At 37.3% G+C, this 19981-nt stretch overlaps 1 protein-coding gene across 13 annotated transcripts in view; it reads right to left on the reverse strand.

The window, feature by feature from the left end:
- The window catches only part of ARB2A (ARB2 cotranscriptional regulator A), a 483138-nt gene that overhangs the window by 161488 nt on the left and 301669 nt on the right, over positions 1–19981 (reverse strand). For 12 of the 13 annotated variants that reach the window (XM_023730112.1, XM_004375027.2, XM_012555172.2 and 9 more), the window contains one exon: positions 1635–1751. The exons of the other annotated variant lie outside the window; for it this stretch is intronic. In XM_023730112.1, the coding sequence (XP_023585880.1) occupies positions 1635–1751 (117 nt within the window). The remainder of the gene's footprint in view (positions 1–1634; positions 1752–19981) is intronic. 13 annotated transcript variants of the gene reach the window in all.

Consider the following 19981-nt stretch of genomic DNA (forward strand, 5'->3'; position numbering starts at 1 on the left):
AAACAGCATGTGTGTTACTGTTACATGAGAAACTATCTGTTCTGTAAGCCTTCACCTGAAGTACAATAAAATATTAAAAAAAAAAAAAAAGTAAATCTAAATGAATTTTGCTTTATTTGTCACCTGAAATGAGACTTACACAAAGAACTCCCAATCTGTCACCTGAAAGGAGACTTACACAAAGAACTCCCAATTAAAAAAAATGATGAGCAAGCATGTTTCTAGTTTGGGGCAAGGACTGAATTTCATACAGGCTATGTGTGAGAAAGGGTTACTAACAGCTCATATATGAACCTCACTACTTACATGTTCCTGGGAGCTGTATGTGTATCTCCCTGAACAGATAAATAGGATTAAAAAAAAGTATGGGCAAAAAATGAAACTTCCTCTTAAAAAAGTTTAGGCCCTTCGAAAAGACAATTAGGGATGTAGATACACTATGAAAGAAAAAATATGAAAAACAATATGGTCAGAAAATGCCTGGGTGTTAGAATACATGAAGGGGAAAAAAAAAAACGCACACATCTTGATATGTTTATAGCATTATGAGGAATGGAGTAAAAGTACTCTAGACTTTTGCATAATAAAAGTGATTTTTCTAATGGAGAATAAAAACAACAGTAACAACAGCTTGGTGAGATTATGGTAACATTCTGGAATTACAAAGCCTTGTCCTTTCATCTGTTCAATACTCTTTGCAAACAATAAGTCTCTGGTTCTTACAATGTCACCACAAGGGCTGGTGAAATCTACCCACCACACAAATCTATGGTAAGAGGTCAGCTGAATTAAATGCCTGAGTCTTCTATTTAAAAAAAAAAAAAAAAAAAAACTGGGAGAAAACTAGGTAGGTCAACCAGCTCATTCATATATGATTTCATTAAACAATGACTACAGGATGGGGAGGCTGATGGCAATTATTTATAATATCAGGAAGGTAAATATAAATAAAAAAGAAAATTTGAGCCAGATACTTACAATAGGAATGAAAGAAATAATGGGTTGAAAGTTAAAAACAAACAACAACAAAAAAAAACAACAACAACAAAAAAAAAAAACAGGAGCCTCTTCGATGAGTCCTTGCTGGTTTTCAGGCTCACTACCCTGAAGCAAGTGTGAAAAGATTTCTTAGCCTGAGGCTGGACCATGGCCAGCCCTGGGGTTTCTCCTAGCTCAAGGGTCTGGCTTGACTTTATTTCAGCTTTTTTACTTCTCCCCCTACTGGCAGTAGTGAGCCAATTTATTTAAGAGTGGCACACGCTGACTGTCTTTCAAGAAGAAAAGGATAGGACAGAGTGTACATTAAGCTTCTTTCTTGTAATTAAGCAGCACCAATGCTAAATAGCTGGTGGAAAAATTAAACATCAGGAAATAAAATTATCCTAACACTGAGACCTTTTGTAGCCAAAGTTCTTACTGTATACTATATGCATACATAATATTCTATAAAAAGAAAAAAAAAAGGCTTTCAAAAAAAAACTGTCCTTCAGAAGGATTTTCTATTATTATATCAGTCATGTCCAGTCTTTTCTGTTCTGTCTAAATGGGGGTGGGAGGTGATATAAGCTGGTGGGGGCTCAAGACACAAAGGCTCACACCTCTTCATGCCAGCATTAAAAAACATCCAGTCTCACCTCTCTCATCCATTCTCGAATCGTTTTGCCAGCTTCTTGATGCCACACATTGTGAACAGAATCTGTCAACGCCACAGCAGTTACCTTACTTTTCACATCTGCTTCTCGCTGAATCATCTGTTTTAAAAAAGGAAAATAAAAATATTGGCTATAATTTTTTTTTTCTACTGGGTGCAGCCTGCTTAGTCATAGATAATATTACATCAAAAATGAAAAAACAATATGCATCTCTGGTCCAAAGTTACTCTTTTCTACACTGAAAACATGCCCTATTCTTATCCAGAGATGTAAAAAGACCTAATATTTTCATTTAAAAAGATAATACTACTTAAATCTTAGAACTACACAGCTCTATTATTTTCCATGAGGTTTGACAGTTCAAGGATTAAAGGGATCACAGGGGAAAAAAGGAGGAATCCCTGAGGGTTTCTTTTAGAAGTTTCTTCCACCACTTCCTATTTCAGTGCTTCAGGGAAGTTAGCACCCGGGGTTCACTGTTAGCTACCTAGGACTAACTTCTACTAATTTTCACGAGATAGTGGAGTACATCAGTAAAGAAAGACATCTTGCTTCGACTTCTCCAATTAAACTAGTCTTCTCTTCACCATGTTCTTGTAATTCCTTGTTGTTTTTAAAGAATTCAACAGTGGTCTGCAAGATAAAGGCACTGAAAAATAATAGCTCTGCATCAGAAAAATAGAAAAGAGTTTTAATCTACTAACACTAGTGACCTAAATGTAAGAAAGCTTAATAAAAAATTATAGTAAAATACAATAAATAGTAGTCTTGAATTTCGTAGTAATACGCTATTTCTTTACATCAAATGTCTTTTCTTCTAAATTGTTTTATCAAAGAAAATGAGCAATTTCTCTATCAATTGTTATTCATTTCTATAAATTGTCTATCAAAAATACAATACTGCACTTAAAAGAAAAAGGGAGAAAGCTGAATGGTCTATGAAAACTGATACAAAGACCACTGCAAGCCATGCTTCTGCCACCAAATGATGCCTGCTGGCATTTTGAATTAAACATCTATCTCTTACATTTCTTTAAATCCTCCATATGTACATCCCTTATCACTGAGCTCTGGTGGCACAGCGGTTAACAGCTATGGCTGCTAACCTAAATGTTGGCAGTTCAAATCCACCAGTCGCTCCTTGGAAACTCTATGGGGCAGTTCCCTGTCCTATAGGCTCACTATGAGTCAGAATTGACTCGACAGCAACGAGTTTTTGGTATCATTGAACATTACCTAATGGGAATCTAATTCACTGTTAATGTTGCCTCAGTAGCATTTCTGCACCTGAAATCTTTGTGCCCTATGTTTTCTGCTTATATGATGTTGAAATCTTAAAACCAATGTTGTTATCAACATCATAATATTAGTGCAAAAATTCACCTTGCAATATCAATAATATTTTAATAAAAGGAAAAAATAATAGTCTAATTCAATATTTCACATTAATTATTAAGTAGTATGCTACCTTCTTCATGATTTTATTTTAAAGATAGATTCTCATTGGATCATACTGGTACTAGAATATAAAAATTCAAACCAACACTAAATAAAAGCCAAACTTCCTCAGCAGTGAATTTGCCTGGCTCATGAATTTGTCTGTCCATACTCTCATTTTCTCAACAGCAACACGTTTAGAGATCTTGAGCAACTATTGCTGAGGTTACAAAATAAGGTCATGCTTTTCTGGTTTTCTAAGAATATTTCTGCTTTTTAAAATATTTGACCTGGATTTTGTTGTGGCTGTTGTTAACAGATGCAGACTTAGGCATATCGGAATACACTAAATCTTGAGACCCATTCGCAAAATGAGATAAATTAAGTACTGAATAGGTGGAGGAGTTGGCGCACAAGTAGAAAATCTGGGGATTAAAATTCTACAAATCTGTAAAAACATACAGTTGTTAGATGGACTACTAGGGGGAAAAAAACTCCTGGTCTGTCTGTCCATCTGGCTGACATTTCACTTCTCAACACTAGATTTATGATGTGCAACTTTTCCTTACACACGTGAAATCACATTATAGCCCAGAATGATACTCTCTTACACTGTTATAGTCCTTCGCAGTTTAAAAAGCATTTTCACATATATTATTAGAGGCAGAGACTGGCCAAATTCCAGAGGATCTCAATGAACTTCTTACAAATGAACACAGTAACAAGGAATTCTAAATATTTGACTGGTTAGGATTAGCGGAACTGCGAATTGGTAGAAATCTTAAAAGACTTGCTTTCTAGACTACTTACTTGTTTCAGCCTTGTTGCAGCTGAATCTAGTACTACTGGAACTACTTGCAACTGTCATATTTGTCCAAAACCTCTGTTTCTTGCATTTGTTAACTTCCCTCCCTTACTGCGTTCACTATGAAAAAATACTTGTGAAGTACACAATGGTGGGGATAGACTAAAGGCAGGAATCAAGAATGTTTAAGAGACACATCTTGGATGTAATACAGCTAAAGCAAGGAATGGGTGGAGGCACAGCTGGGCAGGAAAACAACTTCTGTAACAGTTTATAATAGAAGACCATAATAGTTTGGAAAACTTGGAAATCTGAAAGGGAGGATGCCAGATCACCAAAGTCCTATTACGTGCCGATCTAAGTTGGAAATAGCATACCAAAAAACTGTTGCCTTCGAGTCAATTCCGACTCATAGCAATCTTATTGGACAGGGCAGAACTGCACCACAGGGTTTCCCAGGCTGTAATCTTTACGGAAGCACTATGCCACATCTTTCTCCCACAGAGTGGCTGTGGGTTTGAACCACAGACCTTTCAGTTAGGAGCCAAGTACTTAACTACTGCACCACCAGGGCTCCTTAAGTTGGAATTGTTGTTGCTGGTAGGTCCCATCGAGTCAGTTCCGACTCACAGCGACCCTATGTACAACAGAATGAAACACTGTCTGGTCCAGCAACATCCTCACAATCGTTGCTATGTTTGAGCCCATTGTTGAAGCTATTGTATCAGTCCATCTCCTTGAGAGTCTTCTTCTTTTTCAATGACGTTCTACTTTACCAAGCATGATGTCCTTCTCCAGGGATCAGTCCCTCCTGATAACAGTCCAAAGTATGTGAAACAAAGTTTCACCATCCTTGCTTCTAAGGAGCATTCTGGCTGTACTACTTCCAAGACAGATTTATTCATTCTTCTGGTAGCCCACAGTATATTCAATATTCTTTGCCAATACCATAATGCAAATGAATCAATTCTTCTTTGGTCTTCCTTATTCACTGTCCAGCTTTCACATGCATACAAGGCAACTGAAAATACCATAGCTTGGGTCAGGTGCACCTTTGCCCTCAAGGTGACATCTTTGCTTTTGAACACTTTAAACAGGTCTTTTGCAGATTTGTCCAAAACAACATGTCATTTAATTTCCTGACTGCTGCTTCCATGGGTGTTGATTGTGGGTCCAAGTAAAACAAAATCCTTGATAACTTCAATCTTTTCTGTTTATCATGATGTTGCTTACTGGTCCATCTGTGAGGATTTTTGTTTTCTTTGTGCTGAGGTGTAATCCATACTGAAGGCTGTAGCCTTTGATCTTCATCAGTAAGTGCTTCAAGTTCTCTTCATTTTTTAGCAAGCAAAGTTGTGTCATACACACATTGCAGGCTGTTAATGAGTTTTCCTCCAATCCTGATGTCGTTCTTCTTCATATAGTCCAGCTTCCCGGATTATTTGCTCAGCATTCAGATTGAATAAGTATGGTGAAAGGATACGACCCTGATGCATACCTTTCCTGATTTGGAAATGGTTGTATTTAATTAGGATACATGGATGTGAGCGCTTGGAAATCCCTTGCAAAATTCTGCACGTACAAGCATATAAATATTTTCCTGGGGAGATGGTCCCTAGCTTTCATTAGATTTTCAAAAGGGTCTTAATCTCTAAAACTGTTAAGACCTTGTGTTCAAAAGGGTCTTAATCTCTAAAACTGATAGGACCTTGTGAACTAAATGTCTCGAAGTACCGAGGTGAAATTCCTATAATATAAAATTAACCATTTTAAGGCAAACAACTCAGTCATTTAATACATTCACAGTGTTGTGCAACCACCAATGCTATCTAGTTTCAAAACATTTTCATCATGCCAAAAAGAAATTCCATACCCTATTAGCAGACGCTCTTTTTTTTCTCCCTCTCCCTGGTAACCACCAAACTGTGCTTTCTCTGGATATACCTATCATGATATTTCATATAAAATGAATCATGTAATATGTCTTTTGTGTCTGGTTTCTTTCACTTAGCATAATGTTTTTGAGGTTCATCCATGTTGTAGCATGTATCAGTATTTCATTCCTTTTTATGGCTGAGTAATATACCATTGCATAGATATACCACAATTTGCTTATCCATTCACCCCTTGACGGACACCTCGACCGCTTCCACCATTAGGCTTCTGTTAATAGTGCCATTAGAAAATGCATGTACTTGTACTTGTTTAAGTACTGTTTTCAATTCTTTTGGGTATATACTTAAGAGTAGAATTGCTTGGTCATATGGTAATTCTACGTTTAACTTAATGAGGAACGCGAAACTGTTTTTCTCTATGTATTCTTGAATAAACTGTGAAGTACCTGGTCAGTAAACCCTTTGAAAAATTACACTTAATATCAATTTAACATCTATACTAATCTTTCAACAATGAAGAACGGCATTACATTTTTGTTCATAATATCTACACTATGGTATCAAGAGTCAAATAAAACTGATAAAATCTGATACTCCAGACATCAACCTCCTAAAGTCCCATGGCTTAATAGTCCACATACGGTAAAGTTACAATTTAAATATTGTTTGTTTATGTTTGCATGTGTATAATGCATATTTATTTCTGAATAGTACTTGAAAATTTTCAAAATGAATACATCTTCATTCTCAAATAATACTGAAATGCATGCAAATCTTGTGTTATTTTCTCCATTGTAGACGAAGAACCTGAGAGTGAGGCTTAAGACTGAAACCTCTCAAGATACGGGCTGACCACCATTCAGGTATGAAGTGGAACAAGTGTGACTTGACCATAGCTAGAAGTCCTATGTTCTTTCGTCTGTATCACAGGTGGTTTATTTCTCAATAATATAATTTTATGACATAAACTCATCTGATAAATTCTCTTCTCATATATACAGTATTTAATTGACTTAGATATTAAAAAAAAAAAAGTAAAAAATATATAAACCTAGACCAGTGAGAAATGGGCTACTGCTGAAATTCTTAAAATTATGCCAAGATAAAAATCAGATATGAGCAAAAAAAAGACAATTGACAGCATTTTGACATTATTATTACCCACTGCCATCAAGTCGACTCTGACTCATAGCAACCTCATAGGACACAGTAGAACTGCCTATACAGTTTCCAAGGCTGTGATCTTTATGGAAGCAGACTACCGCATCTTTCTCCTGTGAAGTGGCTGGTGGGTTCAAATTGCTGACCTTTAGGTTAGCAGCTGAGTGCTTAATCACTGTGCCACCAGGGCTCACACTAAAATTCTTATTATAGTTCTAAAATAAATGATGTCTAGGATAAGCGGGAACATCAGATTTTCCTATAAATAATATTGATGATTTAAGAATTAACACAAAATCCTGTCACCTAATACTTTTGTTTCCTCTTCTTAATTATACTCATTCATCTATTCATAGTACTCTCACTTTAGCTTAAACATAATAAATCCATTCTTTTCTTCACTGCATTGCATATTCCCAGTCTGAAAAGAGCTTAACTAACCCAATAAATATCAAGTACTTAGAAGAGATTAAAAATGTATACAGCATACACGCAGGCCCATCTTATTAAAATTTTTGATGGGGTTGAAATTGAGGGGGAAAAAACCCGTGCAGTATGAATAAAAAAAAAACCAAACCCACTACCATCGAGTAGATTCCAACTCATAGCGACTCTATGTAAGATTTAAAAGTTTTAATAACTGTGACAAGACAGGTGAACTTACCAGAGTGTTTGCTAGAGTATCTGGCAGGGTGAAGGCTAGAAGGGAGGCATGAGGGGGCCACAATCAGCAGTGGTCATTCTTTATGCCTCTCCACAAGCACTGTGACCCTTCCACAGAGCTGCTAGCCTTCTCTCTCTGGGAATCTCGCAGACCTTTTCTATCACTTTAACTTATTTCGCCGTGCTTGCTCCAAGGCCTTCAAATAACTTGTCACTACCTTCACAACTACCTGGTCAAATCCAAATGCCTCATGTTGCCCTAAAGGTTTCTTGATTTTTTTTTTTTGTACTTAGAAGCTGTTGTAATTTTCTCCTGGATTCCATTTAGTCTCCTATGAGCTATTTCAGCAAAGGAAAACATAAAGTACTTCCACTAAATTAAGTAAAAAAAAAGTTGTCCATTTGTCTTAGCTTAGAAGACAAGCATCTGAAGGCAAGGAAATATTAATGGTATGGGGATGCTCTGCCATTAAGTCTTGGAAAGTGGTTTCATACCTCTAGCTTAGGTTTCGGGAATTATGAATCCAGTCTAGTTCAACAGTTCCAACAGAAAGGAGAAGTAGACCCTGAATTAGGCTGGCTGCCCCCTAACCGAAAAGAAGAAATGGATAATTTCATTTTTCCATAACTGTGGATCAGCAGTCATGACGTTCAGAATAAATACTTCTCCTTATGTTTTAGAGTCCAAGGGGGCCTCCTGAAGAGGCCTGTGGGGATAGGGGTAGGGGTGGATGTATGTGCATGCATACTTATATTTATATCTGTATGTACATTTTAAAGGTGTTTTTGAGGGAAATGTTTTAAAGTCTTCCATCAGCAAAAGTCATTACCTTCTTTTTAAATTCTGACATGTGTTACACATATGCACTGTGAAGGTGACAGCATGTGAATCACTTGTACAGGAAAGAATATTCTGAAAGAAAATCAAATAACGTGTGTTTCCTTCAGATTAGGATCTGACACTACTGTACATTTATAAATCCAAGGATCGTTACTACTATATGAGCATGAATGAATCATCAGTCTGGTTAATAGCGTAGCTGAGGTTTGAGATGCCTTAAAAAAAATCTCTATATATAAATAGATTGGCTCCCTCTAGAGCTCCTTGAGTTAAGGTTTCAGATTAAGTTGTTTCAAAGGTTTGTAAAGTACGAAAAGCCGTAACATTTCACACTTTCATTATGTAGATTATAATTACACTTAGTGATTTTTACTTGAATGTAGTCTTTATGCAGTCTGATGAACTGCAGTATTTTATCACAAACCTCTCCTATCACTTTTCTGACTGTACACCCCCTAGTGTACAGCATGCTGCCCTGTGTTGTCAGGCCCACTGGATGCAAAGTGTGCCCTGTGCCAAGATGACTAATCAGCCAAGGCTGGGTTTGGCAGTCTTTTCTGTTAATGTCAGAGACTATTTTTTTATTATTCTTCCTGAAGATTCTTTTGTACAAGTCTATCTCAGTAGCATGTTATTCATAGAACCAGTATCATTTTTGCTGTTAACATTAAAACCTTGGTACTGTCACCCACAGATCTTGAAGAACCTGTAGTGACTATAATGAAATACACACACTTTGGCAGATGAAATGGGAAGACTAAACTGCCCAGTATGAAATTCAGACAAATATGACATTCAGCTCTCACATACTACTCACAGTTCACACTTCTAATCTGCATTCCCTTTTTTTTTTTAAAGTAGAAGATTTCAAGTAAGCATCTTTCCTAAATAGCAGAGTGTTAAGTTCAAGGACTTTGGAGTCAGATTCCCTGGGTCCAAATCCCTGCTCTGCCATTTCAGGTAGTGATACCTTGAGCAAATTGTTCCAACGTATTCTGTGCCTTAATTTCATTATGGGTAAAAGGGAGACAATAAATCCACTCAGTCATAGACTTATTGTTAGTATTAAATGAATAATAAACAGCAATTAGCAGAAGCCCTGACACATAGTACAAAAAAACCCTAACCCACAGCCATCAAGTCGATTCCGACATATAGCAACCCTATAGGTCAGAGTAGAACTGCCCCACTGTGTTTCCAAGGCCATAAATCTTTATGGAAGCAGACTGCCACATCTTTCTCCCGAGGAGAAGCTGATGCATTCTCCCATCTCAATTCAGAAGAAGCAAACAGAAGCTTAATTTACAAATGCCTTTAATGACAAACATTATTTTTGAAGAGTCATAGATCCATAAGGGAAAAAAATCTATGAAGGACTACTTTTTCCTTCTATAACTGCCTGGCAGAGGTGCAGGCAAGAGCTGATTACAGTGTCGTTTAAAATTCTGTAATCAGAATGCTAGACCAGTCACAGCACCATGCGCTTGAACATTAAAACAGAACTGTTGAAACCATACTACGGCAGCTTTACCTTCCTCCCACCAATGAACCCTTTCAGAATTATTTGGACTGCCAACAAAGCATGGAGTCATGACTCAGCAGTGCCAAGCTGGAGAGAGACAGCCCCTTCATCACTTTTTTCTACATAGGGTGAGTGTATTTGACTATATTAAAAAAAAAAAAAATAATCACAGTGATATGAAGTATGTCCAGAGGAAGGCAGTATAGTGTTATAGTTAAAAGCATGTATACAGGCTTTGGAATCAGATGTACTTAGATTTTTATTTTGGTAAATCATTGTAAAATAAAAAAATAATAGTACTAGTCACTTCACAAGGTTGCTGAAGGATAAATGAGATACGGTATGTAAATGTCTTGGCACAGTGCCTGGCACATAGTAAGCAATCAGTAATGTTAGCTATTATTACCTTGACATTCATTTCTAATTTCTAAAATATATCCTATCTGTTAGGTATGGAATCTATGGACTCTGCAACTACTAACTCCATCTCCACCACCTCTTTTGTAAAGTGCTCTAGGCTGGCTTAAATGTTCACAAAAGAAATTATTAGGTATAAATAGGATGACCGTATGTTCTACTCTGCCCAGGACAGTCCTGGTTATGCCTATGACCTGGCATAATTAATGATAATAATAATAAAAAGTTGCCCTCCAGTCCATTCTGACACATGGCAACCTCATGTGTGCAGAACAGAAGTGCTCCCTAGGGTTTTCATGGCTGTGACATCTTGGAAGCATATCGCCAGACCTGTCTTCTAAGGCATCTCTAGGCGGGTTCAAACTACCAACTTTTTGGTTAGTACCTGAGCGCTTAACCTTTGTGCCACCCAGTGACCTCCTTTAAATTGTTAAACGTGTCCTTGTTTGAATGATAAATTATATGGTCACCTTATGTGTAAGTACGGCACAGAAGTTAAATGTTATTCTAGCAAATGGGTAAAGCTTTTAAAGTTTCATTTTATTAGATGCTTAGCAATATAAGAATATACCCAAAACCTACATAGCTGTCACAATAAAGATAACCAACTAGGAAAACATACAAGAAGTATTTCAAAAGGTTCCTAAGTTCAAAACTTACGAGCAAAACTTGGTGCTGTGTTGAGCCCCGCACAGATGAACATGCAGTCTCACACCCTGGTTAGGTAAACACGGCCAGCTGGATCTCCACTGTAGCAACAGGGTAAGACAACATTCTCTTTTCCTGTGCTTTGAAGCCCAAGCTTCAATTCTTGCAACCTTTGTCTAATTTCAGGAAGGAAAAGGCTCTCCACAGGCAAGAACACCAAGGGATAGGGTATGTAAACTGAAACTTCTTGGGTCACATGCATTTATGAAGATAAGTCTCCAGCCACCAGTTAGGGAATGGCAAGTCATGCTTTATTATTGCAGGCAGCCAGAAGAGAGCCGTAATAACTTCCTTTTCCTTTCCTGCCTAGACCATGCTGCCACGTGCAGGCTCCCTCTACAACAAAAAAGCACGTGTGAGGTAGGTTTAAAAGAAAAAGGAAAAGGGAAAGGGGAAAAAAAAAAAAAAAAAAAGAATAAACATTAAGTGATTGACAAACTGGGAGTTGGGAAAGAAGACCAGTGTTTTACAAAATACAAGATGTGACGGGGGAAAAAAAAAGGCAATAGTTTGAGAAACTATTACTCTACCAATCAAGAAAATAGCTAATATCTATTATGGAAGAGACCAGTTAATTGTAAGAAAAAAATAATAGGGGTCACATATTAATAATGTAAGTGATCATCAACATAAGACGGCCCATAAGTAAGCAAAATATTATAAAGCACAGATTTGAAAATTACGATTAACATATACAAAGTAGGAGTCCCTGGGTGGCACAAGTGATTAAGCACTGGACTATAACTGAAAGATTGGCAGTTTGAACCCACCCAGAGGCACCATGGAAGTAAGGCTTGGAGATCTGCTTCTGAAAGGTCACATCCTTAAAATCCTTATGGAGCAGTTCTACTCTGCAAAGGAGGCATTGCTGTGAGTCAGAACTGACCTGCTGGCAATTAGCAACAACATATATGAAGTGAGTATATTATGAAAGTATAAATGAGGACTAAACATTGCTAATTCAAAGAAAAAAATAACTAAAGTAGGTTTAGTAAAGGAGATGTCTAAACGGTGAAATAAATGTCTTTCAAGGAAAAATGAAAAAACTTATTAAAACTTTATAAATGTACAATATACCAAAGAATAATGTTTCTTACACACATAAGTCAGCAAGTATGTTCACAAACACACAAGTTATACACTGCTGGTGGGATGGTAAAATGGTGCAACCACTATGGAAAATGGTATGGATGCTTCCTCAAAAAGCTAGAAATAGAAATACCATATGATCCAGCAATCCCATTCCTAGGAAGATATCCTAGAGAAATAAGAGCAGTGACATGAATAGACATATGCACACCCATGTTCACTGCAGCATTATTCACAATAGCAAAAAGATGGAAACAACCTAAGTGTCTATCAACAGATGGATGGGTAAACTGTGATACATACATACAATGGAATACTATGCAACAATAAAGAATAATGATGAGTTTGCAAAACTTCTTATAACATGGATGAATCTGGAGGACATTATGCTGAGTGAAAAGTCAAACACAAAAGGACAAATATTGCATGATGCCACTTTTATAAAGAATCAAGAATTGGTATACACACAGAAAGCAACGTTCTTTGATTGTTACCAGGGATGGGAGGCGGAGGGAGGAGGAATCACTTACTAGATAATAGACATATGTTAATTATGGTGACTGGAAAGGCAATACACAATATGGGGGAAGTCAGCACAACTTGACGAAGGTAAATGAAGACACTGAGAGGTACACAAGAATAAGGGACAAGCCCTGGTGGCGCAGTGGTTAAAAGCTCAGCTGCTAACCAAAAGGTTGGCAGTTTGAATCCACCAGGTGCTCCTTGGAAACCATATCGGGCAGTTCCACTATGTCCTATAGGGTTTGCTATGAGTTGGAATTGACTCGACGGCAACCGAGTTTATAGTAAATGCTATAACATACAATTCTGCAACAACAGTAATAACAAGCAAAAAATATGTGAGTGCTCAAAAAAAAAAAAAAAAAAAGACTAGACTTACTGGCCTGACAGAGACTGGAGAAACCCTGAGAGTATGGCCCCTGGACACCCTTTTAACTCGGTACTGAAATCACTCCCAAGGTTCACCCTTCAGCCAAAGATTAGACAGGTCCATAAAACAAAATGAGACTAAATGGGCACACCAGCCCAGAGGCAAGGACAAGAAGGCAGGAGGGGACAGGAAAGCTGGAAATGGGGAACCCAAAGTTGAGAAGGGGAGAGCATTGACTTGTCATGGGGTTCACAACCGATGTCACAAAACAGTATGTGTATTAATTGTTTAATGAGAAACTAATTTGCTCTGTAAACCTTCATCTAAAGCACAATAAAAAAAAATCTGAGTGCTTACACAGGTAGGTATGTATGCTATATGGGTGTAGGAAGGCATATGGGAGTACAGGAGCATGCATATGTAGGTATATTTGTGGGTATATGTATACACACATTTGTATGTGCTGCATATATTCCATATAGACAATAAAGCATGTAGAAGGCACAGTTATGGATACTTGTAGACATACTCAAACACCTTGTGGGATTGACTTACTGGGTTTGAAGGCTCAGCACCATAGTCTCATGGGACAACTGGGTCAACTGGCATAACTTAGTTCATAAAGATAATGTCCCACATCTTAGTTTGGTGAATAGTGTCTGGGATCACAATAGCTTGCGAGTGGCCATCTAAGATACAACAGTTGGTCTTTTCCCATCCGGAGCAAAGGAGAATGAACGAAACCAAAGAATCAAGGAAGAAATTAGTCCACAGGACTAACGGCCCATGCGAACCACAGCCTCTTTTAGCCTGAGACCAGAACAACTAGATGGTGCTCAGCTACCACTACTGACTGTTCTGACTAGGAACACAACAGAAGGTTAGAATGAGAGAAAAACGTAGAATAAAACTCAAATTCATAAAAAAAAGACCAGACTTACTGCACTGATAGTGATTAGGGGAACCTCTGAGACTATCACCCTAAGATACTGTTTTAACCTGGAACTGAAGCTACTCCCAGAGGTCATCTTTCAGCCGAATAACATGCTGGCCTATAAAATAAGTCATAACACCCGTGAGGAATGTGCTTCTTTAAACAATCAACTATATGAGACCAAACAGTCAACATTTACACAAAACTAAAGATGAGAAGGCAAGGAGGGGCAGAGAAACTGGATGGATGGAAATGGGGTAGGTAGGATGGAAATCGTGAGAGTGCTGACACATTACGGGGATTGTAACCAATGTCACAGAACAACTGGTGTATGAATTGTTGAATGGGAAATCTAATTTGCTGTGTAAACTTGCACCTAAAGAAAACCAAACCCACTGCCGTCACGTCGATTCCGACTCATAGCGACCCTATACGACAGAGTAGAATTGCCCCATAGGATTTCCAAGGCTGTAAATCTTTATGGAAGCAGACTGCCACATCTTTCTCCTGGGGAATGGCTGGTGGGTTCGGACCACCAACCTTTTTTTTTTTTTTTTAAATTGTGCTTTAGATGAAAGTTTACAGCTCAAGTTAATTTCTCATTCAAAAATTTATACACATATTGTTTGGTGACATCAGTTAAAATCCCCATAATGTGACAGCATGCTCCCCCTTTCCACCCTGGGTTCTCTGCGCCCATTCATACAGCTGCTGTTCCTTCCTGCCTTCTCTTCTTGCTTTTGGACAGGAGTTGCCCATTTGGTCTCGTGTATTTGACTGAAGTAAGAAGCACATTCCTCACGTGTGTTATTTTTTGTTTTATAGTTCTGTCTAATCTTTGTCTGAAAAGTGGGCTACGGGAATAGTTTCAGTTCTGGGTTAGCAGAATGTCCAGGGGCAATAGTTTCGGGGCTCCTCCAGTCTCTGTCAGATCAGTAAGTCTGGTCTAGTTTTTGAGAATCTGAATTCTGTTCTACATTTTGCTCCTGTTCTGTCCGGGACACTTTGTTGTGTTCCCTGTCAGAGGGGTTGTTGGTGGTAGCTGTGCACCATCTAATTCTTCTGGTCTCAGGCTAGTGGAGTCTCTGGTTTATGTGTTTCTTTAGTCCTTTGGGTTAATATTTTCCTTCTGTCTTTGGTTTTCTTCATTCTCTTTCGCTCTAGATGGGATGTGATCAATAGATGTATCTTAGATGACTGATCACAAGCTTTTAAGACTCTAGACACTACTCACCAAAGCAGGATGGAGAACATTTTCTTTATGAACTATGTTATGTCAATTTACCTAGATGTCCCCCAAGGTTATGATCCCAAGCCCCCAACTCCAGCTACTCAGTCTCTCAAAGTGTCTGGATGTGTCTATGCTTTTGCTTTGGTCCAGGTGTGCTGACATTCCCTATATTGTGTGTTGTCCTTCCATTCACTGCAGCTGACACTTGTTTACTATCTAGTTAGTGATTTCTTGTCCCCTTCCCTCTCAACCCTCATAACCAACAAAGAATGTTTTTTTCTATGTGTAAACGTTTTCTTAAGTTCTTATAATGCTGGTCTCATACAATATTTGTCCTTTTGTGACTGATTTATTTCTCTCAGCATAAGGCCCTCCAGATTCATCCACGTTGTAAGATGTTTCACAGATTCATCATCGTTCTTTATCATTGCATAGTATTCCATTGTGAGTATGTACCATAATTTGTTTATCCTTTTATTTGTTGATGAGCATTTAGATTGTTTCTATCTTTTAGCTATTGAGAATAGTGCTGCAATGAACATGGATGTGCATATGTCTATTCGTGTGATGGCTCTTATTTCTCTAGTGTATATTCCTAAGAGTGGGACTACTGGATCGTATAGTATTTCTATTTTTAGCTTTTTAAGGAAGCGCCATATCGCTTTCCAATGTGTTTCTACCATTTTACATTCCCATCAGCAGTGCATAAGAGTTCCAATCTTCCCACAACTTCTCTAACATTTGTTATTTTGTGTTTTCTGGATTAGTGCCAGTATTGTTGGGGTGAGATGGTATCTCAATGTAGTTTTGATTTGCATTTCTCTAATGGCAAATGATGGTGACCATTTCCCTATGTGTCTGTTAGCTGCCTGAATGTCTTCTTTAGCAAAGTGTTTTGTTCATGTCCTTTGCCCATTTTTAATTGGATTATTTTTCTTTTTGTTGTTGAGGTTTTTCAGTATCTTGTAGATTTTAGAGATTAGACCTTTGTCGGATATGTCGAAGCCGAATTTTTTTTCCTAGTCTGTAGGTTCTCTTTCTACTCTTTTGGTGAAGTCTTTTGATGAGCACAAGTGTTTAATTTTTAGGGGCTCCCAGAATCTAGTTTCTCTTCTGGTGTCTGTGCATTGTGAGTTACAGTTTGTATCCTATTTATGCCATATATATGCCATATATATATATATATATATATGCCATATATATATCATCTTCCATGATCTTTATCATTTTAGATTTTATATTTAGGTATTTGATCCATTTTGAGTTAGTTTTTTGTGTATGGTGTGAGGTATCGATCTTGTTTCATTTTTTTTTAACAGATGGACATCCAGTTATGCCAGTATCATTTACTAAGGAGACTGTCTTTTCCCATTTAATGGACTTTGGCTCTTTGTCAAATATCAGCTGCTCAGAGATGGATGGATTTACATCTGGGTTCTCAATTCTATTCCACTGGTCTCTGTGTCTGTTGTTGTACCAGTGGCTGTATAACAGGTTCTAAAATCAGGTAGTGTGAGGCCTCCCACTTTGTTCTTCTTCTTTAGTAATGCTTTACTTATGCAGGGCGTCTTCCCTTTCTATATAAAGTTGGTGATTTGTTTCTCCATCTCGTTACAAAATGTCATTGGAATTTGGATTGGTATTGCATTGTATCTGTAGATTGCTTTGTAGAATCAACATTTTCACAATGTGGAGTCTTCCTATCCATGAGCATGGTATGTTTTTCCACTTATGTAGGTCTCTTATGATTTCTTACAGTAGTTTTTTGTAGTTTTCTTATATATGTCTTTTACGTCCCTGGTTAGATTTATTCCTAAGTACTTTATCTCCTTGGGGGCTATTGTAAATGATATTGATTTGGTGATTTCCTTTTTGAAGTTCTCTTTGTTGGTGTAGAGGAATCCAACTGGTTTTTGTATGTTAATCTTGTATCCTGCTACTTTGCTGAAATCATCCATTAGTTCCACTAGCTGTCTTGTGGATTCTTTGGAGTTTTCTATGTATAAGATCATATCATCTGTGAATAGGATAGTTTTACCTCTTCCTTACCAATTTGGATGTTCTTTATTTATTTTTCTTTCTGATTGTTCTAGCTAAAACTTCAAGCACAATGTTGAATAAGTGGTGATAAAGGGCATCCTTGTCTGGTTTCCATTTTCAAGGGGAATGTTTTCAGTCTCTCTGCATTTAGAATGATGTTGGCTGTTGGCTTTGAGAACTATCGACCTTTTGGTTAGCAGCCATGTGCTATAACCAATAAAATATTAAAAAACAAACAAACAAAACAAAACATGAGAATGTAAGGGGGCAGGGAAACTAGATTAATGGAAACAACAACCAGAACGGAAATAATGAGAATGTTCACGCATTGTGAAAAATATAACCACTGTCACTGAACGATTTCTGTAGAATTTCTTTAATGGGAACCTGAACTGCTGTATAAACATTCACCAAAAACACAATAAAATATTTAAAAAAAAACACGCAGTTAAAAAATCACTTATGAGCCTTTATTAATTTTTATATACTAGGAATAGATACTTAGGTTATATAAATTATTACTCAAGAACCACCAGTCATTGAATGGTTTAAAAACTGTGACAAAAGATTTCATTAGGTTCAGCAGGGGGCAGGCATATACATTCAGCTGGGAGAAAGTTAATACATTTAAGTTTTAAAGCATGCCATTATCTTTTGTTCCGGGGGAAAAAGGGGGTCAAGGGATAAGATTACTGGCCACAAAGATATACAATAAGTAGTCAGAGTATAGGAGAATATATTAACATATTTCTCTTAAAAATCTTTACACTGAATTTCCACAGAGATGTTTAGTGTGTTTGAAATCTTACTGACGTTTACAAAGTTATTCTAACAATTAATATTTTTAATAAAAAATTCAGGTTGTAATTATCTGTACGGTTTTGAACATATTTTAAAGACTGTAAACTCTGTTGCCTGGCATGATCAGAAAAAAGCTGTGTTCTAATTTATCAATTATTTTAGGTAATAAATTATTACTATAAAATTGAGCAAGACATGATTTTTGACCTTTGGGAAGAACTCACAATTTATGATGAAAGGCAGACTTTGATACATTCTGTACAGACCCTTGATATTCAGAGTATTTCTGCATATATAGATTATCTTATGAGGTAGAATATTTTCTTTTTAAGTAAAGTGGTAGAGGAGGAATTATATATCCATTTTATAAATGAGGAAATGAATGCCTAGAGAATGTAAGTGACTTGCCCATATTCACACAGTTGTAAGTGGCACAGCTAGATCATTTAACTCCAAATCCTCTATCTTTACACTATGGCTATTTTTGTATAATATCCTATATTTTTCCCTTCTGAAATACTTATTACACTTGTAATGATTTGCTCATTGTCTTCTTTCCCACTGAAATGTAGGCTCCACGAGGGCAGAATCATATTTGCCAGGTCAACATCACATCCTCATTCCCTGCACTGTGACTAGCACATAACAGGCACTCAAAAATTATTTGTAGAATGACTGCCACAAAAATGAACAGAGAAGGTGGTAGTTAGAAAGTTAGAGTGACGCCTGGTTTGAGGTATTTAGCAATATGTCATACCTCGGGTTCTCCAGGTAACAGACTCTGAGATGGAGCTTAGTATGCAGGATGGTTATAAAGGGGTGTCCTTGGGATCAACACCTGAGGAAGGGAGGGGAACAGAGAAATAATGGACAGAGAGAGAAGTCAAGGTGAGATGCAGGCCCAACAATACTCTTGCACGACCCCATGGAGATCTGTGGACCTAGAATGGCCCTTCTGAGTTGTCCAAAGTTGGGCCAGATAGGTTGGCCTTTAATCTCTCGCATGATTCTGGGCGATATAGGCCCCCAGAGTGGCTGAGGCAAACCTTGAAGGGGTTGACAGCTGATGGACATTTGCCAGAAGCACTTCCAAGAAGTGAGGGCTATATTCCTCTACTGAAAGAGGAATTGGACAGTGTATCACAGTGTCCACCACAGGCTATAACTGAAATTGGCCTATTAGCATATTGTCCATTCAAATCTGAATCATACTCCCAATGTGCCTAGCACTTATTTGTGTACTCAAGGACATATTATGATGTATCTCATCAATATATAAGAAGATCAAGTAAATTTCTCTTAGCTTTATGTCTCTCACAATCTGACACCATCTTATCTATCCTACCAAATTCTGCATTATTCCCCATCTAGTGATCACAAATAATAAAAAAAAAAGAAACCATAAAGTTAAAAGAGTGTGATGCGTTATTTGTTAAAAAGCAAAAAGAAACCAAGATAAATTTCAAAAATTATATAAATCCATTGAGGAATGATTATTTCCTAAATTTCAAATGATATACATATGTCAGATAAAGCAAGGTATACCTGTGAATTCAAATCTGAATTAATCTTAGTACAAATAATCCCAAACTTCCAATAAAGTATGCAGTCATCACTACTTAGTGTCTACCATGATAATCTCAAACCTGTTGGTGTTGGTAGAGGGAAAGGAAGGGTGAGTATGGACAGAGATGCCTCAGTGAAAATAGCTACGTCAGCTTTTCAAATCACAGCCTTTATTCCCAATGTTGTTAGGTGTCATTGAGTCAGTTCCTACTCATAGCGACTCTGTACAACAAAACAAAACACTGCCTTGTCCTGCACCATCCTTGAGTGCATTGTTGTAGCCACTGTGTCAATCCATCTCATTGAGGGTCTTCCTCTTTTTCACTG

The sequence above is a fragment of the Trichechus manatus genome, unplaced genomic scaffold, assembly GCF_000243295.1.
Source record: "Trichechus manatus latirostris isolate Lorelei unplaced genomic scaffold, TriManLat1.0 scaffold00032, whole genome shotgun sequence".
NCBI lineage: Eukaryota > Metazoa > Chordata > Mammalia > Sirenia > Trichechidae > Trichechus > Trichechus manatus.